The sequence below is a fragment of the Ursus maritimus genome, unplaced genomic scaffold (assembly GCF_017311325.1).
Source record: "Ursus maritimus isolate PB19 unplaced genomic scaffold, ASM1731132v1 scaffold_17, whole genome shotgun sequence".
Lineage (NCBI taxonomy): Eukaryota > Metazoa > Chordata > Mammalia > Carnivora > Ursidae > Ursus > Ursus maritimus.
Genome location: NW_024424119.1, coordinates 57663106 through 57676403, shown reverse-complemented (window position 1 = coordinate 57676403; position 13298 = coordinate 57663106). Strand labels below are relative to the sequence as shown.

General features: G+C 65.9%; 1 protein-coding gene across 3 annotated transcripts in view; it reads right to left on the bottom strand.

Moving 5' to 3' along the window:
* RXRA (retinoid X receptor alpha) overlaps positions 1-13298 on the bottom strand; it is a 133556-nt gene that overhangs the window by 48750 nt on the left and 71508 nt on the right. For all 3 annotated transcript variants that reach the window (XM_040632159.1, XM_040632160.1, XM_040632158.1), the window contains exons 2-4: positions 12859-13103; positions 7212-7362; positions 6877-7056 (exon numbers count right to left, since the gene is read on the bottom strand). In XM_040632159.1, the coding sequence (XP_040488093.1) occupies positions 6877-7056; positions 7212-7362; positions 12859-13047 (520 nt within the window). In that variant the 5' untranslated portion in view covers positions 13048-13103. The remainder of the gene's footprint in view (positions 1-6876; positions 7057-7211; positions 7363-12858; positions 13104-13298) is intronic.

The following is a 13298-nucleotide window of genomic DNA, read 5'->3' as shown; positions in this document are numbered from 1 at the left end:
AGGCCTCCCCCGAGCCCGCCCAAGCCCACCCTCCTGTGGTCCTGCTCTCCCAAGCCAGAGACGTTTAGACATTCCCCTCCACCAGACCCCTGAGGGGGCCATGGCCTCCGAAGGGCCAGCTCCTCAGCCCCTACACCAGACAAGGCCCTCGGCTTCTTGGAGCCCCTGGAAACCCCATCAAAGAGTGGGAGCTTGGTGAGGTGACTTCAGAGTGTAGCCCTGAGACCTCTGTCCACAAGCCCATCCAAGCGGAGAGGAAGGGCCTGGAAATGGCCCCACTCTCCAGAGCCCAGAGGCCAGAGACCCCTGGGGAGGATCTGGGCACTAACGGGGCTGGGCCCACGCTGGGTCCAGAGGCTCCTTGCAAGAGCTGGGAGATTATCCACAGGCCAGGCCCGGGTCCCTCACAGAACCCCAAGTGGCACGGGCTGCTCACTCCCTTACGGGAAACCCCAGCGCTTTGAGAGCTGGGCGGGTGCTGGCAGCAGCCAGTCCTCAGGAGGCAGCCCCGGGCAGCCTCCTACTCCAAAGACCACACCCAGCAGGCCATTCTGCTGAGCCAAGCACCCAAGAGACCTCCAGGGCCCCGCAGAACCTTCACCTGGACAGAGGCCCAGACCACCCAACCCGAGCTCAGGCCACGTGGCAGCCGCTCACACCACCTCCTGGACCCTCACCACCCCACTCCCGGACTGCACCCCGAGCTGCACCATGGAGAAGGCCTGGTACCCAGCCCACTGCTGGGGGATGCAAGGGCAGAGCATGAAGAGAACACAGTGACGTCTGCGGGAAGCTGAACCTGCCCAGGGCACGCTCCCACACGGCAGCCAGCTCAGGTTGGCTGACTCTGACAGCTGCAGGGCCTCTGGCCCACGGCCCAGCTTCCGGCCAGCCTGGAGGTGCGGGCTCAGCCAAGGGGCTTCAAGGCCCTCCCAAGGCTGCCGGCCAGATGCTGGTACCTCTCTCCCTCCACCAGGCCTTCCTTAGGCCATCTCGCGCTCCCTATTTCTGACCCATCCCCAAAGCCAGATCGGCGCCCCCGTCCTTACAGAGCCTCAGCCTGGCACCCCGCCCTCCCCCCCTCACACTCTCGTGGGACTCCACGCTCAGTGCTCTCTTTCCTGATCCAATGTCCTGGGGCAGCACCTTCCGGACAGCGGACGGGTGCAGCCCCTCCCGGCACTTCCCAAGTGCTATGGCCCCTGGGCCTCGGATGGGGCTCGGCCTCCTCTCTAGGGGGCGACACACAGTTCCCCATTCTCGCAGATGCCAGCTGTCACGGGACCCCCTCCCTGAACCCCCGTTCTGACTCTGAGGGTCCTCTCAGCTGCCACTTCCTCCTAAGCCCACAGCTCCTGGGGAGCAGTCCTCTCCCGGGGCCGCAAAAGCCCTCACTCCCCTCCCTCCTCCAGACCAGGGGTGGGAGGGCTCCTCAATGGTGCTGGCCCCAGGGTCCCCCAAACCTGCCTGGTTCCCATAACAGGGCCCACAGCTCCTTAACAGTTCACACGAACACCTATCGACCACCCGTGGGACCCCCTGAAGGGGGCAGGCCCCAGGTCCTTCTTGCACTGAGTGGCCGCTTAGAGCCAACCCCGTGCCAGAGGTCACACTCTCTGAGACCCAGAGCACTGACTCAAGCAAGGGACTCGCCATCCACGTAGCAAGTCTCAAGGACAGGGGCCGGCCAACGCCTTCACACCACACCAGCTGGGCCAAGGAGCCCGGCAGGAGGCCCCAAGTCAGAGTTCTTGCAAGCCTGGCTCTTCCAGACATTCTGACTGCAGGGGGTTCTGCAGGGGGAACTCGAGGCGGCAGGCAGGTGGCAGGAAGCTGGCATGGCTGCAGCCGGGCACCATTCGGCCCCTCTCCAGCCAGGCTTCCAGACCCCAACATGGGGTGGGGGGGCCGGGCGGGGGCAGGGCACCTCCTGTCGTCCCCTCAGCCACAGTGCAGGGATGGCAGGCCAGGAGAGCCACCCCAGCAAGGCACGGCAGCCAGGGTGACGGATCCCTGCATCCGGCGGGCCCCTGTCCCTGAGACCCTGAGGATGGGGTGGTCCCCGGGGCCTGTGCTCTGGGCAGAGCCAGGACACAGCAGAGAGGCGCCTCGTCTTATCAGCTGGGGTAGCAGGTCCAGAGCAGCAGAGGGGCACGGCTGAGCTCACAGGACAGTGGGCGGCTCAGAGCCGCAAGCTCTGGGGTCACACAGCCCGGGCTCCTGGGCCCCGCCCCGCCCTGGACAGCCGAGTGGCCCCGCTTCCTTGGCCCTGCAGGGGGAATCGCCGCACTGGCCCTGGGCCGGACCCACGAGGCAGTCACACCTCTGTGCCTCCCACTCACACGCTCCGCACACGCAGCCAGTCCCAGATCTCCTCCCGCTGCACGGACGGTATGGACGGGGTGGCCCCGAGGTGGGGGCAGTGCCCGGGGCCACGGCGGGTGGGGGTCCCCAGCACCTGTCTGCTCCATGGGGGCGGCACGAATTAATCAGCCAATGCTTTGTGAAGCACTCTGAAGCCACAGAGGGCCAGCAGCTCCGAGCGGCATCATTATAAATATGATGGTTTTATTTATAGACAGCGGAGGGAGCAGGAGGGAGGCCAGGGATTTATGTGTTGCCAGCTCAATCACCTCTTAGAAGTAGTCATGTTTGACTTACGTTCTGCCGGCGCCGGGAAGCCTCAGGCAGGAGGCGTCTGGGAACACAGGGCCTCATTATCCCTCTAGGCCTGAGCGCCGCGGGACCCCGGGAAGACCGGAGAGGCACAGGCGGGGAGGGGGGGGCTCCATGCCCAGCGAGACCGGGGTCCCCAGCATCAGGGGAGGTGCTGACGTGGGGGCTGGGGGGCAGCCACCCCTCGGCCAGAGCAGGCAACCCCCGACCTGCTGCAGTGCCCACTGTCACCCCTCCAGGCTGCCGGGGCTGGGCAGGAAGCCAGGAGCTGGGAAGTGGGAGTCTGGGAGGCAGCACCCCAGCCTGCTGCCGCCTCTGCTTTGGGCACCGCCAGCCAGCTGGGCCCTTCGTCTGTCCCTTGTGCAGCTGCCAGGACAGGCAGGACTGATGGTCACCGAAAGGCCCTGGCCCAGCGCCCCTTCTTCAGACCCAGGGAAGCGGTATCCTGCCGACCGGGCTCTCTAGCTCTGAGGACATATCCCTCCTGCCCTCAGGGCACTCAATCCAGGACACGGAGGCGGTACGGGGAGCGACCGCACACACTCGCACACTCTGTCCGTGCCCCAACCCCACACCGCCAGGCACAGGGTGGCCACTGCCCTGTTCCTCCCAAGGAGCCCACGGGGAGCCCGCGGCCGCCCCCACTGTCAGAGAGGCTGTCACTTGCTCAATGTTGACAGGGCAGCGCGGGAACCCAGCTGGGCTCTTTCTCCACAGTAGGAATGTGTGGGGCGATTGCGTATGCACACGCACGTGCACACACACACACACACACACACGCGTGGTCAGGAGACGGTGCTCGGAAAGCAAAGGGTTGCAGGAAGGAAGCAGGGAGGCCTTCCTGGAGGGGAAAGAAGGAAGCAGAGAGGCGGGCATTGGGGCGACACTCCAGCCAGTCAGCGTCACCCCAGGTGGGGGCCAGATCCCCCCATCAGACCAGCAGCACCCACCCCCCAGCCCTGCCACCGCGCGCTCCAGCAGACAGGCCTGGGCTCAGCCTGGCAGACAGCTGGCACTTCCCACCCTCTCCCCCGGGAATGCTGCGGAGCAAGTCCCGGGTGGTGCTTGTGAGCACAGGCCCCTGCGTTGCCCAACAGAGATGCTATCTGCCTGCAGCATCCCTCAGCAGCCGGCACCAAGAAGGGGTCCCCGTCAGCTCTGAGTCACAGCGAGCCCCTCCTGAGCCCTCCCTGCGGTCAGCCGTCCAGGTGCCAACCCCGTGCTGCTCCTTCACGCACTGCGCTGGGCGACGCCGTCCGGGTGCGAGCTCGCTTCCTCGCCGGTACCAGGGGTGTGAGCACCAGGCCAGCCTGGAAGCTAGCACCTCACAGCCGTGTGCTCCAGGCCAAGACCGGCTTGGCACGCCCGGCCCCCATTCCCCCGGGCTGCCATGCTGTCCCGTGGCTGCCAGGGGCCCCACCTCGTCTCCAAGACAACAGAGAGGAAAGGAGCGGTTTCAGGACCGGCTCTGGGGGGACGGGGCAGTTCCCGGCACACAGCCACAGGCCTCTGGGCCTCAGAGACTGCGCAGCTCCCTGCGGGGCCGGCACCAGAGTCACACGGGGGCCACTGGTCCCTCTGCCCAAGACTGAGGCTGTGCACTGGGCCCCATACATCAGGAAACGTGCCGCAGAACCGCACACCGGGGCGTGTACAGGTAAGAGGCCCGGCTTCACGTGCTGTGTCCGAGGCACGAGAGCGCTCCGTGGGACGGTTTTTAGTGCACGTTCGTGACTTATAAATCCAGTACGAGGCAAAGGGGAGGTGGGTCCTGACGGGATCAGGTATTTATCTAACGGCCCATAAATCAGGTCTCGAGGGCTGTGCGCTGCCTCGGGAACGCGCCCAAAGCACCAGACTCATTCATCAGACAAGAGAGCGAGGCCACAGAGACACACGGGCTGTCGTGACTCTGAACCAACCCCCCTCCCCCAAGTGCCCACCTCTGCAGCCCATCTGTCTGTCTGTGAAGTTTAGGGCAGCAATCACAGCACCACGGGCAAGGCAGCCAGGGTGAGTGTGCCGATGGGACGGGGTGCCCAGTGAGGACCCGCACATAGCAGGTGCTTCTAACAGCCACTCATTACAAGACCCTGTCACTGTGGGCACCGGGGCGGGGGCCAGACCAGGCCTCCCCAGCCCTGGGACTCTGCAGCCCCACTGGGACAGCACGGGGCCGTCACCCGCTCTCTCCCAGGCCTGGGGGCAGGGGAGGAGGTCAGGCAGCTGGAGTCTGAGGGTGCCCAGGCTCCAAGCGGCCAGGCTGAGGGGGCCTGAGGAAGAGATCAGCATTGACTGGACCGTCCAGGGACCCGCGGACGGTCACTCTGAGGCTCGGAATGGCATCCAGGCCTCGCAGGTGCTCTCTCTGCGATGTCCTCGGGCTCTGCATACGCTGGGCCTTCCGGCTGGGCTCACGGTCTGCTGACACCCTCCCATTCTTTAGGAATCAGGCTGGACATCTGCCCCCAGCTGGGTTCCCCGATCGACCCTGACCACACCTGGGGGCCCTGCCTGGTAGTGTGACAATCACTTTCAGTGGACGCATGCCTACAGCTCACTACCGCGTGCCCAGTGCCCAGCAGGGTGCCTGGCACCAGGAGTGCTGAGCTTGGCAAGTGAGCGGTCTCAGGCACGAACCCAAGCCCGCTCTGTGCTAGGGTGTCCTCCAGGGAGCCCGAGACTCCCCCAGCACACTGGCACCCGGCCCTGGGCACACAGCGGTCTGCTGCCCACCACACGCTCGCCCTGAGTTCCCATCCCAGCAACAACGCTGCACCGACCATCTCCAGTAACCCTCCGATTACAGAGACATCCAGAGAACCAGGGCCAGGCGCACGCCTCCTCTGCCCCATGATGGCCCAAAGGAACGAGGACAGCACTAGGACCCAGAGGCCTGGGTCCCACCTGGCATGTGGCCTTGGACGAGCCGTGGACCCTCTGGGCCTCAGTGTCTCCACCTGCACGAGCATGAGCGGGTGAAGCAAGCACTACAGGAAACAGGCACGCCGATCCGGGAGGCCTGGGGGCACACAGTCCGCACAGCCCAGGCCAGCCCCTGCAGCGCCAGAGCCTGAGGCTCCCCTGGCCGGGAGCGGTGCCAACGGCAGGACGTCCCATGTCCTGCTGGCCCTTGTAGCCTCGAGCAAGAAATCCTGCAGGACCGCATGGCCCAGCTGGGGTCTCCGTTTCGCCACAAGAATAACTGGGGCTAAAACAGGAAATGAGACGAGAACCGCAGGCACCGCAGGGGACAGTCCTTGGGGATGAAGTGCCCGGGGACCCCGTCAGGAGCAGTGGTGGCACAGATGGGAGCAGACACAGAGCACCCAGACAGCACCTCCCCAGCCCCATGAGGCCCCGGGCACAAGAGCCAGCGAGATGGGCCGCCACCGGCCCGCTGCATTCCAGCACAGGGCAGACTGTAAGCCAGCGAATCAACTGGATGCAGGAGTCACCAAACCCGGAGATGGGGAAACTGAGGCCCACAGACAGTGAGGGGCTGGGCGGAGGTCCCACTGCCAAGTTGGGGCCTGGGGCTCAGACCCAAATCTGGCTGAATCGCTTGAGAGTTCAATGGCCTCAGGGGTGTGACCTTCCATGCCAGCTATCGCCCCACCCTGCCCCTAGCAAACGATAAAACGGGCACCCAAATCCAAGCCCAAGAGTCTGGCTGCTCTGAGGGCCTGGGTGCTGCAGGGTACCTCGGCCAGGTCCACAGGAGGAAGCAGGGCCCAGGGCGCCCCCGGCAGGGCGCATCCCGGTGGTCTCTGGAGCTCCCTGCTCCACTCCACTCCCCCCGCCCCGCCCCCGTCAGCGCCATCCCTGTCCTGGCCTCCTCGACCACCCCTCACCAGACAGCCGGAAGCAGCTCACATGCTCCTGGGCTGCTCCAGCCGGTCTCCCACCTCCTCCAGCCTCGTCGGCCCTCACTGTGCCTCCACCCTTGCCCGGGGCCCAGAGACCACGCGCTGGGCCACCACGACCTTGAGGAGGGTTTGATCATCGCGTGTGGGCCACAGGGCTGGAAGCATGGACGCGGGCCCCTCTGTGATCCCGGGGCCTGGCCTACAGCAGGTGCGCAGCGAGGGTCAGGCGAGGCCCACCGCGCAGCAGCGGCTCTGCAGGGAGTGAGCACCTCGGTGCCGCTGTCCAGCAGGTGGGACACAGGGGCGCCGCCCCCCCGCCTCCCCCGCCTACCTTCCCGCTTCATGCCCATGGCCAGGCACTTCTGGTAGCGGCAGTACTGGCAGCGGTTGCGCTGGCGCTTGTCGATCAGGCAGTCCTTGTTGTCCCGGCATGTGTAGGTCAGGTCCTTGCGCACCGTCCGCTTGAAGAAGCCCTTGCAGCCCTCGCAGCTGTACACCCCGTAGTGCTTGCCTGCGGGGAAGCCCCGTGAGCACGCCGCCCCGTCCCCTCCTCAACACACCAGGAGGTCCAGCGTGAGAGGCCCCCTCCTTGGCCCGGCCAGCCTCCCACCTCCCCGCACCCCTGCCCCCTGCCTGTGGGGGTCCCACAGCCCCGCGGCGGCCTACCTGAGGAGCGGTCCCCACAGATGGCACAGATGTGCTTGGTGAAGGACGCCATGTTCCCTGAGGGGTGGGCCGGGACTTTGAGGACACCATTGAGGCCCAGCGGGGGCTTGATGTCCTCGCTGCTGCTGACGGGGTTCATGGGTGAGCTGAGCTGGGGAGGGGAAAGCAGGGGTGTCCAGGGGGCACGAGCCAGCATCCCCCCCACCAGCTCTACGGTAAGCAAGGTGCTGACGTACCCCCACTTTACAGAGAGGGAAACTGAGGCTCAGAGAGGGGCCCTGCCCGCCACAGGCCACACAGCTCAGGAGGGGCAGGGCCCGGCCCCGCTGAGCGGCGGGCGGGCTGCTGGAGGCTGCTGTGCCCTCAGCGCTCCACCCTCCCATGGCCTCCCATGGCCGACCCCAGGCCTCGGGGGAGGATCCCCCCCAGGCCCTGCTCACGCCCCCTGCTCCTAGCTCAGCTAAGAACCACCTCCCATTGCCGAGCATGCCCTGGGCAGGACCGTGGGAACTCGCGACCCTCCCCGCGAGGCAGGCACTTTGGGGACTCCAACCCACAGATGGGCACTGAGGCCCGGTCACAGCAAGCAAGGAAAGGGAGTTGGGGTCCATGTCAGCAGGCCACCCCGCCGGGGCCTCAGAGGGCAGGGTGGGGGTCTGTGGTCACGTGGCCCCATGGCCCCAGGCGCACACAAGGCCCCGCCCCGCCTGCAGCCGAAGCCAGGAGGAAGCGTGGGAAACTCACCAGTCACCCCGGCAACAGCCGCGGCAGTGACACAGCAGTTTTGGTTCTGCTGCGTCCAGCCCAGCGCTCCTGTCAGCGCCGGGGCCCAGAGGTGCTTCCCGCTGCCACCCGCGGGCCGGCCTGTCTCCGCAGGCGCCGGGACCCCGGCCGCACAGCCCCCCGCACCCCCACTTCTGCAAACCCCTGCCAGAGGCAGAAACCGGGTGGTGCGGACATCCCTGGGGAAGGGCAGCAGGCGCCACGCTGCCCCCTGGTAGCCCCGGGCCCCTCCTGCCAGCGGGAACCTCGCCTCCTTCCTTCCCCACGGCCCCCAACACCCCCTCCCCGCCCCTTTTCTCACGGGGCAGGAAGAGCTCGTGCTCACAGCACATGAAGCAGAAACCACCCAAAGCCTCCTTCCACACTGGCCTCTGTGCGGCCCCCGGCCAGTCCTCGGGTAGGCCATGTGGCTCTGTGAGGACTTAACCCCCGTGGGACTCAGGTGGGGTGCCAGTGCAGAAGAGAGCAGCGCCCCAGGAGCGCTCCCCGGGGAAGACAGGGAACTGAGAAGGGGCACGGACAGCTAAGTGCTCTGCGCCCGGGCTTGGCCTGCGTGTGCGCCCCTCAGAGCGCGGAAAGCCCCTCCCTGTTTCCCAGGTGCGGACCTAGAGGCTCAGGAGGTCAGGGCCCTGGCAGAACAGCAGGCTAAGCTGGGCCTCCGAGTAGCAGGTGGTGAGCACCGAGGGGGCCCCTGCATGCTGCAGAAGGGGAAACCGAGGCCCCAAGAGGACAGCTTGCCCAGAGCCACTCGGTGACCCCAGCCAGCAGACTCGGTTCACTAGGTGCCCAGCCAGGTGCTCAGAGACAGCGCTTGCTCATGGGCCGGGTGGGGACGGGGAGGAAAGGGGTGGCGGGATGCAGCGGGGGGGGGGTGGCAGTGTGGCTACGGCAGGGCCTCCAGATCACACCTCCTCCATTCACTGTGACACTCCGGGGAAATCACTCAGTAACTCTGCGCCTGAGGTCCCTCGTGAGCAGGACTGAGGGCTGCCGTCAGGATAATGGGGCAGACACTGGGGCAGCCGCCTCCACACTTGGCCTCCACGAGGAGGTGCCGCCAGCCAGTCCCAGACAGAGGGGCCGCCGAGCCGCGGTGTGCAGGTGGGGAAACCGAAGGACTGCTTGGAAAAGGGCACCAGAGGGGTGTGGCTGGGGACAGGGGTGGGTCCCCAGGGGCCCAACTGCGGGGAGCCGCCCAGTACACGGGAGCAGGAGGCCTGTCCCCACGCTGTGGGAGCCCAGCCAGGACTCCACGTGGCTGGGTCCACTTGGAAGCACCAGGGAGAGGAACCTGGGCATTTCCTCTTTCATGCTTGCCCACACCATGCTGGGCGGCTAGCGGGCCACCTGCCCTCCCAGCCTCCCGTGTGCATGCAGGCCCTTGGGACTGGTGCCTGCCCTAGGTAAACTGAGGCAGGGCCCCAGCAGTGAGGACGGATGGCCAGTGCCCCACATGGGAAGGAGCCACAGGCAGGATGGACGGTCAGTGCTGTGGCTCCCAACCATGTGCCAGGGGCATCCCTGCCCTCCCGGGCCCAGGCTTCCCATGAGCAGAGTAGTCGCACTGGCATAGGAGACCCTGCACGTATGGGAAGGCAAAGGCTGGGCTGGAGACCCCACTTGCCACGGGCCTGGGACCACCCACTCTGCTTCTGTGCCTCAACTAGTAGATGGTCCCCACAGGGCCACCAGGACAAGGCTGTTGGGGTCAGGGGTAGCTCTTCCCCCCTCTCCAGCTCCAAGCTGATGGGCCTTGGGCTGGGTTCACAGCTCCCAGAACAGAGCACGGAGTGACCCCTGGGGCCTCGTTCTGCCTTGCACACACCCCTCCCCAGTGAGCTCTGTGGCGCCCCACCTACGGGGGACTGCTCCCCACCTGTACCCCACCCCACCCCACCTCTGGGGAGACCCATTGCCCCAGCAGCCCTTCGCTGGAGCCTGATGACCACGTGCTGTGGCCAGGGTGGGGGCCTGGTCCCATTTCCCCTTTCATATCCTTGGTATTTATTTCGGTTCCCGCCGGAGCCTACGGGACTTACTGAAATAACCACCGGCCTCCTCAATGTCCCGCCAGGGTCTCCTGCCACCTCGTGGCTCCTCTCTTCCGCACCCATCACGCCCTTCCTCCTGAGCGCACAGCAGGCCCCCTCCACCAACCCACGAGGGGGGCATCACCCACGACCAGAACTGGGGTTGAAGGCTCAGGCCCGCCACACACAAGAGCAGGTCCTTGGCCTCGCCGGCCTCACGCTGCCATCAAGGCAGGGGCAAACTCGGTGACACGCATTCGCATCCCTGCGCCCCGTCCCAGAGGCCTCACAGCCGCGGGCCCCAACAAAGAGTAGGCAGTGCCGGCAGCCCCGCTGCCCTGAGCCAACCCCGTACCGGGGAAGCTTTGCTGGGCTGGGGAGGCCTGGATGCTGTGTGCCCACGGCAGGCCAGCGTGGCGAGCAGGCTCGGGGACGAGCTAGGGACGCTCCCAGGCCCTGCACTGACGGGTCCCCCAGACCAGGAAGAGACGCGGGGCAGTTCGGGTGTCAGCACCTGGGATCTAGCTTGGCTCAGCCCAGATCCCCAGGCAACCACTTCCGAGCAGGGTCAAGTGGGGTGGACTCGGCTGCTGATGGCCCTCTCTGGCTGTGTGGATTCGAGCAGGCAGTGCTCAGCAGGGCGCCAGGCCTTCCCCAACAACAGCAGAAGTCGGAAAACCTCGCTCGTTCCGGCAACCAGGACTTCGCGGTTGTGGTTTTGGGGCAAGGGGTGGGGCATGCCCCCCTTTGAACTCCACCCACACCCCCGTGAATATGGGGAACCCCAGGTTTCCAAGACAAGCTGAAGCCCAGAAGCACTCACTCCAGGAAGGAGCTACAGGGGTGTGGGGGTGGCGGCGGGGTTCACGAGAGACTGAGGCCTACCCGGGGAAGGGCGGCCAGAGGGAGGCCAAGCACGGGGGGCTCAGACTGCGGCAAAACACACTGTGACCCAACTGACCGATGGACACATGGACAGACGGGCGACTGACCACAGGGCAGTAATGACCATCTGGAACTCCCGGGGTTTGCTCCCCCCGGGGCCCAACTCCTGCCCTGACCCCCTCATCAGCTTTTCACACACAACCTGGGTTCGATCAGCACCAAGTGCCAGGAACCTGGCCGTGTGCAGAGAATAACAGAGAACGGGACAGATGTGGTCCCAAAAACCCCTCCCAGTACCGCCCCGCCCCTGCCCCCAGATGGGTGAACAGTACCAAGGGGCAGGCGCCCCCAAGGTGTGAGGGCCGTCGCTGCCACACCCAGACTCTGCTGTGCGCGAGCCCTCAGGGTGTCCGGGACAGGGGGCCGGCCCGAGACCGGCAAGGAGCCTCGTGGGGCTGAGGGTCAGCAGGTGCCTGCGTCTGTCATGGTCCCCAGGGGGCAGGTACAGCCTCCGGCCTCACGTCCTCATTGACTCTCTCGCTCCCTGCACGGAGTTGTGCAGCCAGCAAGAATGGGGGTGGGGTGACAGTGCTAAAAATAATCCAGCCAGGCCCAGGAGGGCAGCCGAGCCTCCCCGATGCCAGCACCTCAGCCTCCTGCCCGCTCTGGGGCCCAGGTCCCAGGAGCTCTGCGCTAATGCCCGAGGTCTTGGCTCTTCTGCCCCCCTCCCGCAGCCAAGGGCTGACACGGTGACTCTGGAAAAGCCAGAAAGATCTTCCACCAAGGCCAGCTCTAGAGGCCCAGCCAGATGGGCAAGGGGCTGACTCCAGCTCAGTGACACCCAGTCCTCCTGCACCAGGAGTCAGGCAGGCTGCCCTGCAGGGGGCACAGCAACAGGAGGCTTGGGAGCCCATGGGACGTGCCCAACACAACTAGATGCGCGGCTCTCGGCAGGGAAGCCTGCACTTCGAGTCTCTCTCCAGCAGGCTGTCCTGAGGCTCCGTGGAGACGGTGCACCACGCTCCCCACCACAGGGCCTTCATCTCCCGGGGGGAGGAACGGCTGAAGCCAGACTTGCACTCAGACCAGTAATGGAGCCCTGCCTATTTCAGGAAGGGCAGCTCAACCCCAGAGAGAGGAAGGGGATTCAGGTAGGTCTCCCGTCCACCCAGGTAGGTCTCCCGTCCACCCAGCTAGGATTCAGGTAGGATTCAGGTAGGTCTCCCGTCCACCCAGCAAGAAATCCACTGGGGACTCCACGGAGCTGGGAGGGCGAGGCCCAGCTGGGCCTGGGGGCCCCTTCACAACGCAGGGATCTTCAGAAGAGCTCAGGACATCTCTGCAGGGGTTTGGACGAGAGGTGCCCAGGAGAGGGCGGACCGGGCCTCCAGGATTCCCATCACAAGAACTGGACCGAGCCAGGCCCTACCGGGCCCCAGCTGCTTCCCGATTCAGAGACAACCCCAAAAGCCTGACGTTCCAAACACATAACTGTGGAAAAGACCACCAAGCCCAGTAGATGAGCTGGGGCCACCATGTGGCCCGGGGCCTGGCCCAAGGAGCGTGCATCCGCATGATGCCTGGACGCATCCCCCTGGGATCTGGGCCCAGGGGCACTGAAACCATCTGGCGTGGGCTGAGCAGAGGCCAGGAGGGAAGGGCTCACAAGGAGCAGGGGCTCCAGGGAGGTGGGTTTAAACCTGAGAAACACAGAGCTCCCCCCACCTACAGAGCCAGGCCACGGGAGCAGGAAGTCCCCGGAGAGGAGGGGCCCCCCTGGGGTAGATGACCAGCTGCAGAGAGCTTGGCTGATAACCTCTGTGGGTCAAGGGCTGGGGAGTCGGCCAGAGCTGGACTCAAACCCAGGCTCTGATTCCCAGAGATAAAGGGTGGAAATGATAGCACCTGCCCCCCAGGGTCCACGGGAGGGGCCCCACCTCTGTACTTACCTGAGGGCTGCCGGTGCCGAAGCCCAGGGTAGGCGTGGTGGGCACTGACATGGAGTGGGGGCCCATGGGGGAGCTGATGACCGAGAAGGGTGGGCCCATGCCGTTGATGGGCGAGTGCAGCTGTCCCGGGGAGCCGAGCGAGGAGCCGATGCCGGGCCCCAGAGAGGGGTGCAGGGAGGGGGCAGCCATGGAGCCACGCCCCGTGGGGGAGTTGAGGGACGAGGAGTTCACCTGGGTGGAGAAGTCTGCAAGACAAGAACCCAGAGGAAGGCGTTCAAGAACCCACACTGCCCGGCCTGCTCCCCGCAGGGCACAGAGACCACAGCGAGGCCAGGCCCCGGCGCCCCCACGGTGATCCTAACAGTGCATGCTGCAGATTCCCACCAACACAAGGCCAGAGCACCGGGAGCTCCCCCTCCAAGGAGGCACCCTCCGACAGC